General features: G+C 46.5%; 1 protein-coding gene across 1 annotated transcript in view; it reads left to right on the forward strand.

Annotated features, from left to right (window-relative positions):
• The first annotated feature begins 13,431 nt into the window (after positions 1 to 13,431).
• LOC144099370 (sphingomyelin phosphodiesterase-like) overlaps positions 13,432 to 17,698 on the forward strand; it is a 44,930-nt gene continuing 40,663 nt past the window's right edge. Inside the window, exons 1-2 of the mRNA XM_077632604.1 lie at positions 13,432 to 13,571; positions 17,267 to 17,440. Coding sequence (XP_077488730.1) covers positions 17,279 to 17,440 — 162 coding nt within the window. The 5' untranslated portion in view covers positions 13,432 to 13,571; positions 17,267 to 17,278. The remainder of the gene's footprint in view (positions 13,572 to 17,266; positions 17,441 to 17,698) is intronic.

The raw sequence follows: 17,698 nt of genomic DNA on the forward strand, positions 1-17,698 counted from the left end.
GACAGACGGACGGACGGACGGACGGACGGATGGACGGGCGGACAGACAGACAGACAGACATACAGACAGACAGACGGACGGACGGACGGACGGACAGACAGACAGACAGACAGACAGACGGACGGACGGATGGACGGGCGGACAGACAGACAGACAGACGGACGCACGGACGGACGGACGGACGGACACACAGACAGACAGACAGACAGACAGACAGACAGACAGACAGACAGACAGACAGACAGACAGACAGACAGACAGACAGACGGACGGACGGACGGACGGACGGACGGACGGACGGACAGACAGACAGACAGGGACAGACAGACAGATATACAGACGGACAGACAGACAGAAAGACACACAGACATACTGACAAACAGACAGACAGACAGACAGACAGACAGACAGACAGACAGACAGACAGACAGACAGACAGACAGACAGACAGACAGACAGACAGACAGACAGACAGACAGACAGACAGACAGACAGGCAGACACACGCACACACGCACACACACAAGCACGCACTTATGAGGTGTACTGCGAGTACAATGTGTTCGTGTTTTAGTCTTTCCACTGACTGCAGGAGCCAAATCTGCAGTTACGTATTTTTTTTTGTTTTAAGCTCTTGACCACGCTTTTTCATTCCAAGCGCCTTTAATAGGTACATAATGTCGCGGCGCGATCGGAAGTCAATAATAGCACAGCGATGAAACCTTAGAAATTTGTGACTAAAAAGCCGAAGCTGGCAGTGGCACAGGACGGAGCGCTTGCGCTATTCCAGCGCCCATTAAGTCATCTCTTGTTCATCGTTCATCGCATCGTATTCTTCAGCTGGCCACCGCGTAACATTTGATGCGAGCTGCTGGGTCAGCGTCGCCATCCTGGTCCCGCAGCCTCGCCGTCCTGAGTCAGCCGTGGTCCTCAGCTGTCGGTTCTTGGGCTGCGTCGCCTGACCGTGCCCCAGCCTTTCAGACACGAACCAACTTCGCCGTTGTTTACCATTGCCCCGTCCCTCGCCCCCACCACTCGACACGACAAACTGATCTCGACGCAAGAGCCCGGCCTACCGAACCCACCGACCCGAGACGCCTCCTACATCGGAAGACACCGTTCCTCTGCCCATGCCGCTCGGCGCGTCCTGGGGCCTCTGCCTTCGGCTCATGGGGACCTGCGGCCCGTAGGCTTGGAGGACCAGGAATTATTCCGCCACCTTCTTCATCATGGCGGTCAGCACCACACCACTTTATTCTTACTGCCCAACCATCCTCTCAAGCCCATCACTATTTCGCGCTTCTCTGTCACCGATCGGGACTATCGCTCGTTGGCCTCGGGTAGTCTGACGAAGAAGACGAAGCTGGCAGTGTCACGAGACGGAGCGGAGAAGAAGAAGAAGAGACGGAGCGCTTCTGATAGGCTAGAGGCCATTAAACCATCTCTTGTCCTTCGTTGATCGCCTCGCATTATCGAGCTGGCTGCCACGAAACAATACGCGTCAGCAAGCGAATTAGGTCTGTCCTCCTTTGCAACGCCTAGTTCTACTTTAAATCCTTCTTGTATAAGCAGCTTCAGCGTGCGGAAAAATGCGCCGGTGCACTTTATGTAGCCAGTATTTTCATGCCGAAATGAAATTTGATAATGCTAGAGCTTGGCTTTCGGTAATTTGAGAAAGTGCAAGTGCATGGGCAGACAGTTACAAACATGAAGAAATATGTTGCACGAATGAGATAGACATGTAGGAGACACGAAAATAGCCTTAAATTGGTTTTTGGGCAAGGAAATGGCGCAGTATCTGTGTGATATCTCGTTAGACGCCTTTATCGCGCCGTAAAGGAATGGATACAGGCGGGAATTAGGAAAGAAAAGTAAAAATAGGTGCTGTAGTGGACACCTCCGGAATAATATCGACCACCTGGGGATCTTTAACGTGCACTGACATCGCACAGCACACGGGCGCCTTTGCGTTTCGCCTCCGTTGAAACGCGGCCGCCACAGGCCGGTTCGAACAAGGAAACTCTTGCTCAGTAGCGGAGGGTCCTTACCACTGGGCGGCCGCGGCGGGCAACTTCTAACCATGATTTATATTTCCGAAACGAAAGGTGGTTTTTATGTCAAAGAATCACAGTCTGGCTGTCAGCGGAGAACAAGACAAACTAGTAAGAGATATCACAGAAATACGCAAGTCCCTTTCATAACAGTGCCGGAGAAGGATTTCTTACACATTCTATTCCAGAAATTGCGATCCATTCAATCTCAACATTGAAGCTGAATGAATCGCAGTTTGTTGACCACTGTCCAATTCGGTGAGAACCGTACCCTCCACTTCTCATGCCCATCGTTAGTTCGCATTCGAGACGCATGATTACTTGATCGAATAGTGCCCCAAAAAATATGCAGCCTTCTACGCGTTCTCAAGAGAAGCGTTGACTACAGTAGGTCGTATTCATGTCTTTTCGTTACGGACCTGCACTCGAGTGACAGCGAACATGTGGCGGTTTACAGAGAGACCAAAATTGCTTCATACACTTTCTGGTAACGAAAATAAAAACATCAAAATAAAAAGAAATACAGAGTACAGCCTCATGCGATTAACTTCTCTTCTCTTGACTGCGATGCTAGCCGGGCTAAAAAGAAGTAAAATGCAGCGCTCTGCTGCACTTATTAAGTTTTTAAACATCCAACTGGTGCGAAACGCATTCAAGACGCCTTAAAGCTTTTATCATGCTTTACATGCGATGGATACGCAATATTTAGGGTTAAAAAAAAAAAAACGCACGACGACACAAGGGCGTAGAAATGTATGACGAGCGGACGTTTGGTCTGCGCCACTTTCGTGTGTACCCTGCAAGCCCGCCACCAACGGTGTTACAATTCCTATACGACGCGTATAACATGTATATTTGTCGTCACATCAGAGGTGCATTCGTGTGCTCTGCAGCTGTAGATTTACGCAAGAAATAAGTACCTTGCATAGGTGTCGGTGTCTTTGTAGGGTTTTGAACAAAAAAGAGCGTGCTCAATTGACGTGGTCATCATTTACTGACGATAATAGGGCCCTTGGTAGGGTTTAGAAAAGGGAGGCTGTCGCCATGACATATGAAAAAGAGCATGTGACCAATCTGAAAACACGGAGGAGGAGAGCTTGTTTAAAAAATTACAAACCAGTAATCAGGAGATGAGAACTATAAATAAGTATTCTAATTGAAAACTAAACATATTGACAGATTTGCCTGTCTGGTTGGGTTTGAAGACATAATAAACTGCACATCTCCAACCAAAAATGTTAAGATTAACAAAACGTTTGGAAGCCTACTCGGCTCCTTCATCAGGGGTGACTGAGGGCAGTAGCTAGCGTCTTTTAAGTATGGAGGGGAGGGGGGGTGAAAAGAACGACAGCTGTGTCGCGAAAGGCGCGGGGGAGGGGGAGGGGTTTTAGGCTGTTACGCTAGCGCACTGCAGGGAGGTTGCGAATGGCGACTTTTCGTTGAGTTGAAGAGCAAAGCCCCTGGGCATATACTGGGGTCAGGTTTCCTTTTGTGCTGCTGATATTTTTCGGGGTGGTTTGGATATGCCAGGATTCCAGAAGGAGCCTCTTGTGGTAATTTGTTTCGGTTCCGAGGATGCGGGTATCTTCAAAGTTAATTCTATGGTCGCAGTCCTCGGAATGTTCGGCTACTGGATTCAGCTCTATTGCGAATTTGCGGACGTCGTTCTTAAGTTGCCGAATTCTTTCTTTGAAATTTTTGGTTTCGCCGACGTAGCTTGCGTCGCAGTCGGTGCATTGAATTTGGTAGACAATGCTTTGGGCTCTTTCTCTCGGCGGCCGGTCTTTGGGAGCAGGTAGGCAAAGCGCAACAGTGTTTGTAGGCATGTGCGCAACCTGGAGACCCGATTTTTTTCAGGATTCGGGTGGAGGTGTCAGCGAAACTATCTCCAGAATCCTGAAAAAATCTGGTCTCCAGGTAGCGCACAAGCCCACAAACACTGTTGCGCTTTGCCTACCTGCTCCCAAAGACCGGCCGCCGAGAGAAAGAGCCCAAGGCATTGTCTACCAAATTCAATGCACCGACTGCGACGCAAGCTACGTCGGCGAAACCAAAAATTTCAAAGAAAGAATTCGGCAACAAAAAAACGACGTCCGCAAATTCGCTAGAGGGCGCAATCCAGTAGCCGAACATACCGAGGACACCGACCGTAGAATCAACTTTGAAGAAACCCGCATCCTCGGAACCGAAACAAATTATCACAAGAGGCTCCTTCTGGAATCCTGGTATATCCATACCACCCCGAACAATATCAACCGCACAAAAGGAAACCTGCCCCAGTATATGCCCAGGGACTTCGCTCTTGAACGCAAGGAAAAAATGTCGCCATTCAGCACCTCCCTGCAGTGCGCCAGCGTGACTAACAGCTTAAACCCCACTCCCCCTCCCACCTCCCCTCCCCCTCCCCCGCGCCATTTTAGACACAGCTGTCGTTCTTTCACCTCCCTCCCCTCTATACTTAAAAGACGCTAGCTACTGCTCTCAGTCACCCCTGATGAAGGAGCCGAGTCGGCTTCGAAACGTTGGGTTAAAGTTAACATTTTTGGTTGGAGGTGTGCAGTTTATTATGAATTATTCAAATGCACGGAATATGAAGAAAACGTTCAAATTAACGTAGTAATTGTTATTTTAACATGGCAGGATAGCGCCGTATAGCCAGTAAATCTGCAAACATCTTCCGTCGCTGAATTGCGGCCAGTAAGAATGACTTACAACAGAAGTAGTCAACCTATGCAAGCGCTGTAAACTCGTGGCATTCAAAAGACGGCGGGCGGGATGTGCGTGTAGGTGTGAGAAGTGATTGGTTAAATTGGCGAAAATGTGAATAACTTGAATAACAGTCATAATCTTACTTTATTACTGTGTAAGGGTAGTGTTGGGAGTATCGGGAACTCCGTCCTGCAAGTAAGAAGTGGGCTCTCTCGAAAACGCGTGACTCGGTTTGATGTTATCGAGTCTGGCGTATAAAGAGAAGTCTCCGGTGCATTTATTCTCTCATCACATCTCTGCTCGGATTCAAGAAAAAAATTCTGACAGCATATTTAACTACCCAAACAAGCACTCGATAAGAAGCTATGTAAAAGTGCATTGGTTTTACTTTCACTTTTGCATTTACTCTGGTTTTGGGTACGATATCAAAGCAGGGAAATGCCATCGTGATTGGCACGCTTAATACCTAAGGAATTTTTTCCGGCTAGCGCTTTATCGGGTGCATCGCATCTGATATTGCTCCACTAGTTAAAGCAAACACAGTTGTGCCAACATTGATACGACTGCACCCAAAGTCTTCCTAATCTCGGCTCCTCTCATAGTACCCGCTATCGGTATTTATCGGATTGTTGCCGATATGCAATGCGGACTCTGCAAAGAGAACAGCGATTCGTCGAGCGCCACTCTTTGTTAAGGGAGCCAAGCGCTCTTCAACTGCCAGTCGTGAATGGCGAAATTGAGAAATACAGAGATCATAACGCGCTCACTTACGCCACAAACGTGACGTGAAATTGACGTCAACTTTAAAGGCGTAATGCGGCCCCAGTTCCTGTGAAAAGCCCGATTCGCGGGTAAGGCACTTTATTGATTACTGCGCTGTAAAGGCAGGAACAACTGACCGCGACGTAGAGCAAATTTGATATTTGTGCACTAATAAGTCTTGCATGACATTTCTTGTACTGAACCGGGCCGAAGTTTTCTTTAGCGTAATATGCTTGAAGAACGCTGACTCTTGTGGACCGATCGCAGCTAAATAGAAAGTGTTGCAGTTTTACTGTGTCTAGCCTCCCCCTTCAATATCCAGACAGACAGACAGACAGACAGACAGACAGACAGACAGACAGACAGACAGACAGACAGACAGACAGACAGACAGACAGACAGACAGACAGACAGACAGACAGACAGACAGACAGACAGACAGACAGACAGACAGACAGACAGACAGACAGACAGACAGACAGACAGACAGACAGACAGACAGACAGACAGACAGACAGACAGACAGACAGACAGACAGACAGACAGACAGACAGACAGACAGACAGACAGACAGACAGACAGACAGACAGACAGACAGACAGACAGACAGACAGACAGACAGACAGACAGACAGACAGACAGACAGACAGACAGACAGACAGACAGACAGACAGACAGACAGACAGACAGACAGACAGACAGACAGACAGACAGACGGACGGACGGACGGACGGACGGACGGACGGACAGGCTGACAGACGGACGGACGGACGGACGGACGGACAGACAGACAGACAGACGGACAGACAGACGGACAGACAGACGGACAGACAGACACAGATAGACAGACAGACATACAGACAGACATACAGACAGGCTGACAGTCGGACGGACGGATGGACGGGCGGACAGACAGACGGACGGGCGGACGGATGGACGGGCGGACAGACAGACAGACAGACAGACAGACATAAAGACAGACAGACAGACAGACAGACAGACAGACAGACAGACAGACAGACAGACAGACAGACAGACAGACAGACAGACAGACAGACGGACGGACGGACGGACGGAAGGACGGGCAGACGGACACACAGACAGACAGACAGACAGACAGACAGACAGACAGACAGACAGACAGACAGACAGACAGACAGACAGACAGACAGACGGACGGACAGGCAGGCAGACACACGCACACACGCACACACACACGCACGCACTTATGAAGTGTACTGCGAGTACAATGTGTTCGTGTTTTAGACTTTCCACTGACTGCAGGAGCCAAATCTCCAGTTACGTATTTTTTTTTGTTTTAAGCTCTTGACCACGCTTTTTCATTCCAAGCGCCTTTAATAGGTACATAATGTTGCGGCGCGATCGGAAGTCAATAATAGCACAGCGATCACACATTAAAAAATTCTGACTAAAAAGCCGAACCTGGCGCCCATTAAGTCATCTCTTCTTCGTCGTTCATCGCATCGTATTCTTCAGCTGGCCGCCGCGTAACATTTGATGCGAGCTGCTGGGTCAGCGTCGCCATCCTGGTCCCGCAGCCTCGCCGTCCTGAGTCAGCCGTGGTCCTCAGCTGTCGGTTCTTGGGCTGCGTCGCCTGACCGTGCCCCAGCCTTTCAGACACGAACCAACTTCGCCGTTGTTTACCATTGCCCCGTCCCTCACCCCCACCACTCGACACGACAAACTGATCTCGACGCAAGAGCCCGACCTACCGAACCCACCGACCCGAGACGCCTCCTACATCGGAAGACACCGTTCCCCTGCCCATGCCGCTCGGCGCGTCCTGGGGCCTCTGCCTTCGGCTCATGGGGACCTGCGGCCCGTAGGCTTGGAGGACCAGGAATTATTCCGCCACCTTCTTCATCATGGCGGCCAGCACCACACCACTTTATTCTTACTGCCCAACCATCCTTTCAAGCCCATCACTATTTCGCGCTTCTGTCACCGATCGGGACGATCGCTCGTTGGCGCCGGGTAGTCTGACGAAGAAGACGAAGCTGGCAGTGGCGCGAGACGAAGCACTCCTGACAGGCTAGATGCCATTAAACCATCTGTTGTCCTTCGTTGATCGCCTCGCATTATCGAGCTGGCCGCCACGTAACAATACGCGTCAGCAAGCGAATTAGGTCTGTCTTCCTTTGCAACGCCTTGTTCTGCTTTAAATCCTTCTTAAATAAGCAGCTTCCGCATGCGGAAAAGTGCACCGGTGCACGTGACACTTTATGTAGCCAGTATTTTCATGCCGAAATGAAATTCGCTAATGCTAGAGCTTGGCGTTCGGCAATTTTAGAAAGTGCAAGTGCATGGGCGGATAGTTACAACCATGAAGAAATATGTTGCACGAATGAGATAGACATGTAGGAGACATGCAAATAGCTTGAAATTGGTTTTTGGGCAAGGAAATGGCGCAGTATCCGTGTGACATCTCGTTAGACGCCTTTATCGCGCCGTAAGGGAATGAATAAAGGCGGGAATTAGGGAAGAAAAGTAAAAATAGGTGCTTTAATGGACAGCACCGGAATAATATCGACCACCTGGGGATCTTTAACGTGTACTGACATCGCACAGCACACTGGTGCCTTTGCGTTTCTCCTCCGTTGAAACGCGGCCGTAGCAGCTGGGTTCGAACCAGGAAACTCTTGCTCAGTAGCGGAGAGTCCTTACCACTGGGCGGCCGCGGCGGGCAACTTCCAACCATGATTTATATTGCTGAAACGAAAGGTGGTTTTTATGTCAAAGAATCACAGTCTGGCCATCAGCAGAAAACAAGACAAACTGGAAAGAGATATCACAGAAATACGCAAGTTCCTTTGATAACAGTGCCGGAGAAGGATTTCTTACAGATTCCTTTCCCGAAATTGCGATCCATTCAATCTCAACATTGAAGCTGAATGAGTCACAGTTTGTTGACCACTGTCCAATTCGGTGACAACCGTACCCTCTACGTCTCATGCCCACCGTTAGTTCTCATTCGAGACGCATGATTACTTGACTGAATAGTGCCCCAAAAAATATGCAGCTTTCTACGCATTTTCAAGAGAAGCCTTGACTACAGTGCGACGTATTCATGTCTTTTCGTTACGGACCTGCACTCGAGTGACAGCGAACATGTGGCGGTTTACAAAGAGACCAAAATTACTTCATACACTTTCTGGTAACGAAAATAAAAACATCAAAAAAAGAAATACAGAGTACAGCCTCATGCGATTAACTTCTCTTCTCTTGACTGCGATGCTAGCCGGGCTAAAAAGAAGTAAAATGCAGCGCTCTGCTGCACTTATTAAGTTTTTAAAGATCCAACTGGTGGGAAACGCATTCAAGACGCCTTAAAGCTTTTATCATGCTTTACATGCGATGGATACGCAATATTTAGGGTTAAAAAAAAAACGTACGGCGACACAAGGGCGTAGAAATGTATGACGAGCGGCCGTTTGGTCTGCACCACTTTCGTGTGTACCCAGCAAGCCGGCCACCAACGGCGCTACAATTCCTATACGACGCGTATAACATGTATATTTGTCGTCACATCAGAGGTGCATCCGTGTGCTCTGCAGCTGCAGATTTACGCAAGAAAGAAATACCCTGCATAGGTGTCGGTGTCTTTGTAGGAGTTTGAAGAAAACAGCACAAGCAGCACAGGTCATCGGTCCAATATTGCAAGAGGATTGTCCCATCCTGGTCCTTTGTAAGGCCAGCTTTGCCAATACAGTTCCAATGTTGGGCCAATCACTTGTGCTGCTTGGGAGAGCGTGCTCAATTGATGTGGTCATCATTAACAGAAGATAAAAGGCCCTTGGCAGGCTTTACAAACGGGAGGCTTTCGCCATGACATATGAAAAAGAGCAAGTGACCAATCTTAAACACGGATGAGGAAAGCATGTTTAAAAAAATTACAAACCAGTAATCAGGAGATGAGATCTCTAAACCAATTTTTCAAATGCACGGAATATGAAGAAAACGTTGAAAGTAACGTAGTAATTTTTATTTTAACATGGGAGGATAACATTATATAGGGAATGAATCTAGAAACAAATTCCTTCACTGAATTGGGGCAAGTAAGAAAGACATACACAACGGGCAGTCGACCTATGCAAGCGCTGTAAACTTGCGCCATTCAATAGACAGCGGGATGTACGTGTTGGTGTGAGAAGTGAGTGGCGGTATGAGCGAAGGTGTGAATAACTCTAAGAACAGTCATATTCTTAATTGATTACTCTGTAAGGCCAGTTTGGGGAGTATTGGGAACTCCGACCTCCTTGTCCAAGAAGTGGGTGCCCTCGAAAACTTGCGATATGGTTTGATGTGATCGAGTCTGGCGTATAAAGTGAAGTTTCCTGTGCATTTACTCTCATCACATCTGTGCCCGGGTTCAAGTAGAAAACTCTGGTTGCATTATAAATGCCTAATCAAGCACTCGATACGAAAGTATGTAAACTTTCATTGGTTTTACATTCACTTTTGCATTTACCTTCGTTTTGAGTAGCATATCAACGCAGAGAAATGCCACCGTGATTGGCACGCTTAATTCCTAACGATTTTTTTCTGGCGAACGCTTTATCGAGTGAATCGCATCTGATATTGCTGCACTGCTTGAGCAAACACATTTGTCCTAACATTGATAAGCCTGCAGGCAACGTCTTCCTAATCTCGGCTCCTCTCATAGTACCCGCTATCCGAACCTATCCGATTGTTGCCGATATGCAATGCGGACTCTGCAAAGAGAACAGCGTATCGTCGAGCGCCAGTCTTTGTGAATGGAGCCATGCGCTCTTCGACTGCCAGTCGTGAATGGCGAAATTGAGAAATACAGAAATCATAACGCGCTCACTTACGCCGCAAACGTGACGTGAAATTGACGTCAACTTTAAACGCGTAATGCGGCCGCAGTTCCTGTGAAAATCCCGAATCGCGGGTAAGGCACTTAATTGATAACTGGGAGGTAAAGCCAGGAACAACTGACCGCGACGTTGAGCAAATTTGAAATTTGCGCGCAAATAGCTCTGCCATGGCTTTGTGTGTACTGAACCGGGCCGAAGACTTCATGAGCGTAATATGCTTTAAGAAAGCTGCCTCTTGTGGACCAATCGGAGCTAAATAGAAAGAATTGCAGTTTTACTGTGTCTAGCCTCTCCTTCAAAACAGGAGACACATGCACGCGCGCCCGCCCGCTGCGTGCACACGCACACATTCGCACGCACGCACGCACACGCACAAACACAGACACGCACGCACTCACACATATGAGACCGACAGTCAATTAATGCCGACGCACGAGTTGACCCCGGATATGCAACCATTTAGGTTTTTATCTATGGAGTCGGCTGAGGCAGATAACTGTGTCGATCGTACGCAGGATAACGCTGAAATTTTCGTAGCGCCCACCCGAAGGACCCCATGATCCACATTCAGCGGGAGCTCATTCTGGCAGTCAGTGACTGCGTAGTATTGTAATAGGCATAATATGGTTTTCTTTGGTAAGCGGGAAAATGTATAAATTTTCGGTTAGGTCAAGCCGCGTTGGCGATGGTGCCGTATGTACCTTTCCACCTAGGTAGTGTGCCGTGTTTACAGCTAGGGGCAAGCGAAAAATGAAAGGAACTCGAAGACTTCGCCCTGCATCGAACTTGCAATGAAAGCGCCCACATAACGGCACCAGAGATGGCACATGATAGTTTGATGGCATTTGCGTGGCCATGAAGGCGGAAACTGTCAGACGTCGGCGCCTAAGTGAAGGCCAACCGTTGCATGCGGGTGTTTAAAGGGATTTTCCTCTCTTCAACTGCCGCTTACCAACTGCAGCGCTATCCCCTCTCTCAATCTCCACCGGAAGACGAGAGGAGGTTGACGCCAGAAGAAAAATGGCTCAACAAAAATGGAAATGCCTGAGCAAATTTTTTCGACAAGAGCAGGCTTACGTGCAAAGCAGGCAGCGTGGCGAAGACGATCTCTCAATAATCTATCAATAGTGGTATGAGCAGTCGCCACAGTCTATCAATAAAACATCCTGCTTAGTTGCTAGGTTCAAAATGGAATAGAAGCAGAATTCGAATAGATTTGCGAGTGAAAGACAATCGACTCAAAATTGGAATAGAATCAGAGTTGAAATATATTCGCGAATAAAAAAGTAATGCTATCCCATTCTCTCACCATCGGTACATTTCATCGCGGCTAAATGATTTTCCATCCTCTTTAAGACGCAGGTGAGTGGACATGGCGCAGGAAGTCCTTATTGAATGATCGCCGTTGATAGATTCTTCAATAAAGCGACCTCTGCAGACTACGTTGTCCTTATAAGCCCGGTAAAACTTAGGCCAAAACAGCATTCTTAATGCAGACAAGGGGTAACCAAGAGCTTTCGGTTACTAACGTTCTACGCGGCCAACGGCGACGCTCACTTCTCCAGATAATTCAATCAAGGCAGCCTAGTTCTCCACCTTTTTGCTCAAAGATACTCGAATAGAGAACTATGCCTATAAGTTAACGTTATCAGCTCTCTACCACTGACTTCATAGTAAAGCACGGGCTATTATTATAGAAGATAACGTCATCCGCAGGACGTCTTCTGAAGAAATAACTTTTGCCCCTTCGGTGCACAACGACTGTAACTTTGTGCATCTACTAACTACCTGCTGCTGCCTTAGCTGACAGCTTTCCCACAGTACGCCCTAGCTGCTTTGTGAACGGGGTGCCTGACTGGTTTAAAAGGAAAGTATTCAGGATATGAACAGTGATAAGAAATGCCTAGTGTATGCTACGGCTTCAAAGAAACGTTTCACACCAAGGATGAACAACCACTGATGAGGCAGCAGCATGAGGGGGTAGTCAAAACGCACACTCAATAATAACGACCGTTTGGGCTGAGCAGTATATTACCGCTAATTCTAAAATGTAGATGTAATCTGGCGTACATCACCAGAAACGCATTTGGAATAATTGAATACTAGGAGTGAGGACAGCAGTCACCACGGAGTGAGACATCTGGGAGAATAAGTGCTTGAGCTTTGTTTTCGAATGTAGAGGCTGCACAAATTAGTAAATATTCTTAGAGCACAATTAAGCGGCACGTTTTTCGCTCCCTCAAGGCATGATCTCGAAGCAGAGTAAAGAACGGCAATGGCCGCATTTAATGTTTTGTTGGTTGACACCTTTTATTAAATCCACTCAAAGTTTGGGAACAAAAATTTTATTCGATGTCCTTTATAAAATGGTCAGCGTGCAGAAGCTGAAAGGAGTGCATGATTTCTTCTGAGTTTCTTGTCTCCAATAAGTATTTATGAGCTATGTTCAATACTTGGTATGGTCGGTTATTAAAAAGGAACCTAGATTCTGCTTAATCCGATTTGCCTTCCATTACATGCTGTGTACACAGAAAGAGCAACTAAAACATTGAAGCAGTTAATGAGTAGTAGCAGCTAGTGTGGACTCGACCAATGCGAGAGAACAGCTGTAATAAACCGATAATAATAGGTGTAAGAAATCACGCTATTCAAATGCACGAGTGCTATCTCTGGAACAGTACCAGACGCCTGAGCACCGCTGGCAATATCTTGTTTCAAAACGAGTTGTTTCTATTTTTATTTACTTCGGCTGCTCTGTACGTACTGATAGACTTGTCTATGTGTTAAACTTCGTGCATAGCGCTGCACGCTTTCTGTGCTTGCATTAAATACAGGTTTGTTCCTCAATGATATCGTACTGGCCTAAGGTGCTCGAAAGATCGCTGAACGCACCGTTCAGATCGTCCGCACTAATCTGACCAGTTCACGCCCACCGCGAGGCAACGAACAATTCAATTTCTGCGCAGATAAGATCGAGATAAGTTAGAAGCGTGTCTCCTGAGCATTCCGTCACTGACGGCAGATCAGAGGCCCAGGACAAAACGAGGAAGGTGGGTGCGTGGGCGCGTTGCTCAGCAGGTGGAGGATCACTGGGTGACGCGAAGCGCCCAGCACGAGAATTATTGGTCATCCCTGCCTACTTAACTGCGGGAGACGCAAAAGCTTCATACATCTGCAAATAAGTCCTACAGGTAAGCTTCTTTAACAAGGTTTCTAGAGGCGATCGTGAATCTTTGGGAAACGTTGATGCCAGGTGTTCTCTGATATTTTCAGCTCTTTTACTTTTACTGCTCAATAGAGGTTTTGGGTAGCTTAGTGTACAGAAATACTCAAAGTTATGGGATGCGTTAGTATTAAAATTGATTTTAATGAATGTAAAAAATTACACTTACTCAGTGCATCCCGGGATATTAATGCGTCGAATTCCCTCACTTAAGCTGTCTTAGGTGCCTCTGTCGAATTCTCTTTATTGCACTACTCCATTCCTACCTTCCTCAGCCTGCCTTGCTTCAAGAATCATTTGCTTTATATGTTGTTTTGTTTATATGTGCTCCATATATTGTAGGGATATATATTTACCTTTGTTGTAAAAAAGTGCTAATTTCTTTGTGAAATAAGAGTAAGCTATGTAGTTCCAACGAAATGCTTGTGTATGAAATTCCTGAAGATTATGCAGCTTGGTATTACTCAGAGCAGAATGAAACAGCCCTGAAGAGGTATTTGGGCGCCTCAGAGCACTAGCGAGCTCGAAACCGCTCTTTATTATTCAGGTCATGCATTTCCGGAACACTAGTTGATCCCATGGCGTTGTGAAATAAAGCACTGTCTTTTTAGTCTGCCGAACTATCACCGAAATAGGAAAACCTGCGCTCGAATACGGTAGTACTTGCATACAGACCAGTTCTTTGAGGAGTGTTGTTCCTTATTAGAAAAGATCCATGGTCCTGCAACGGTACTTCTTTTCACTGAATTTCGTCCGACATTTGTATTTTCTATCATTCTGTGGGCAGCAGCAAACGTTTGTCAAAATGGAACGCGCTGGCAACGATGGCCGCCCGGCAAACCGCACACTGACACATGACGTCTATTCGCACGCGTTAAGTATGGTCCAGAAAGAAACACTGCAATATTGCTACACATGACGTAGGAGTGAATAGGTTAGCGCCAGGGAGAAGAACGACCGTCCATAAAATACCCACACTGCTTGTGTTATTTCAAAAGGGCACCGACAGATGACCCTGTCATCTATCCCCACGACTTCATCATGCCGAAAATTCTATTGTCTTGGCGATGGATAGCAAAACAAGTGTGACTGTTATACGAACATCTGTATGCAATTATCCAGTCTATGTAGCACATGAACAAAGTTTTTGCAACATGGATGCTAGAAGATCGCCCATGTGAAAAGAACAAATAACATGATAATTGCTGCTGCTCGCTTGAAACGTCTCCACATAAATCAGGAGGCTCATTTGACGTAGTTAGTCGCCTGAAATAAACAGAGGGGCACTGCTCAGACTGAGACTAGAAACAGAAGCTGAAACAGCCTGTGGTAAAACTCCAGAGCTCCAATTCTAGAACAAATTTGACAGTACACATATCCGAAAATGCTCATGGCCTCTGCCTACTAGAGCTCAGACAGGATTGTGATGGTCGATTTCCCCAGAAAAAGACAGAGTGAATGCCGAGTATTACGCGAACCTCCTGAATGAGATGACAACAGGCGACGCACCTGAATGTTGGAGGGCCTGGCCGTTTTCCTTTTATAAGGCGCAGTCCGCCAAACCGCACACCCTCTCCTGCACGTAGTGAAAGATAACACCTTTTATCGCCTACTACTGTCGCCTTGTACCAGTCTTCCTCTTCCTCGTACAAACTGTGTGTCAGACAAGATGACAACTGGTAGGTTGAATTTCATTTTTTTTAAGAGTTATTCATACAGTTGGATAGCGGAGAGCTTGATATCCGAATAAATGCAGAATGTCTCGGTAACATCCAAGAAGCTGGTAATACTTTCATGCTGGGTGCCTTTTACGAGAGATTCTGGCATTTGACTGATGACCTCAACGGCAAAATGACAGTCATAAGCTTAAAAAAGAATAGGAGCAACGTGGAACAGTCTCAGTTTATACTGTTTTGCAATGCGATGAGAGACTGTCAATTGTTAAAAAGGGCATCCATATCGGCCAGGTATTGCCCGTGGCCTGCGTCATGGAAAAAAATAACCAGCGAAATTAATATGAAGCCGGTGATTTTCTTTATTATTATAATAATTTTTTAGAATACATACAAGGCATGTTGCTGGGGCAGAGGAGAATGGTAACAATCGAAATTCACTTTTCTCTAGCACGCAGGAAATACAGTGGAAAAGCAATGGACACACTCAACGTACGCTAGTTTTCTTTTACATCCTTGTCATATATATTCCCTCTTGAAGTCATAAGCTGGTCTTTTATCAACAATAGAACAAAGGTCTTTGGAGATAGGTTAGAAACTAATCCAGTTGCATGGTTTAGCGCCCGTAACGCCTAGGCCTTTGCCTCTCTGCAGTTCAGCACAGCTGTTTAGAAAATGAAAGCAACACATGTACTTTTCAAAGAAAAATTCAGTACAGTGCAACAGGAATCAAAAAACGGAATAATATTTGAACAAGGAACATGAACTTTTAGCGAAAGTATGCCAGTGTCTTGTCTAAAATTAACCAAGATTTTAAGAAAGACCGGGTACCCTAGGCGAGGGAAACCAACTTGCGCTGTTGGGAGATCTGTAGCCTTGTCAGCAGTATTGCTCGGTCTAAAAACTGAAATAATTCGTACGCCATAATTAGCGAAGTTTTAATCATCGTTATGTCTGAAATAGAGTATCAACGAAGAGATGATGGTGGCATTGAAAAAATGGGACTTAAATGATTGCGTGGAAGCACTATTTTTTTTAGCCTTCCAAGACGCGTCTCAGATAGGAAAGTACGCTTTTCTGCAGAGCACTGTCTCTGGCGGGGAGGTTTCAGTGAGAAATGGGAGAAACACACCAGCACAAGAGGATACACTTGCCAGCGATTGTCTCCGGACACCAGCATCGAGAAGTAAGCAGGAAATTGGCGTAAACATGACATGCCAGTGCAGAGTACTGGTTTTTTTAGCTTAAAGTGCATGATCATGAAACTTGAAGCAATTTTTGAAGTTTTTAAGCTGAAATTACGCAACGAAAGGTTGAACGCGCCAGGCGAGAAAATCCTGTTTCAAACATAACCAATGATGCAACCAGTAGGCGATTATCTATACCTTACTGTTTTTTCTTGCACGTTTGAAGGTTCTTTGTTTGAAACCTTAGATGTGAGTCAAGTGTGATAGAGGGCAAAAAGTTCACTACTCACATTGGTCGTATACGCGTTTTTCTTTAGGCAAGATATGTGTGGAAACAAAGTATAGTTAAGCACTCCTTCTAATGCTTTTTCACCTCCAATGTAGGCTTCCTAACATTGCTAGTTTTCGCTTGCTTTGAGTATTGTATTCCCATGCAAAGCCGATAAAATAATTCCAGAGCCTAGCTCACGCGACTGTCAAAAAATACGATAAGAAGACTCTGGGAAAACAGTCTACCTTTAATCCCCTATTGTATTGTCCGATACTAAAGGTTCGAGTTCCTCTCACTTCAATAGCATTGTAGCGGATGTTTTATGCAAGTCAGAGTGTACCTAGGCCCCTCCACAGATTTGAGAAAATAATTTATTTTTAGCCATGTTGAATGTGCTTTCAGTCACTACGCTTGCTCCTCAGGAGCGAAGTGTCTCTTATGGCCAATCTTTTTTTATACTTCGATGAGAATGTCCCACTTTCGCTCGCTACAAATTTCAGAGCACTGTTCCTCTATTTTGCGCCCCTCGCAGGATCCTCGAGCGATGCGTGCACTCCGGAGAGCAGGTGCAGCGATCAGTGCAACACTGGTGCTTCTCTGCGCCTCCGTCATTCTGATCCCCTCTGCCGTTGCGGCGCCGGCCAAGAAGGACATCAACATATTCGATCTCCTCTTTAAGTTTGGAAACTTACGAGATCTGCGCGTGGTAAGCAGTCGCTGACTCAGCTTTGATAGATTTATACTGTGTTGCGGCTCCGGACGTGGCCTCAACAAACTTCTTGCGCCAAGGATATTGGCAAGTGATCCAGCATTCTTCGACATGAATTTTGGATATTGCTATATTGTAAGGAACTGTTATGGAAATATTGAAGGTAATGATCTATTCGTCCAATGCGTAACGAAATCTTTTAAATTTTCCATTGCTCGCATAGCGCAGTTTAGGCTACCATAGGAAGGTAATGGG

The sequence above is a fragment of the Amblyomma americanum genome, chromosome 7, assembly GCF_052857255.1.
Source record: "Amblyomma americanum isolate KBUSLIRL-KWMA chromosome 7, ASM5285725v1, whole genome shotgun sequence".
Classification (NCBI taxonomy): Eukaryota; Metazoa; Arthropoda; class Arachnida; order Ixodida; family Ixodidae; genus Amblyomma; species Amblyomma americanum.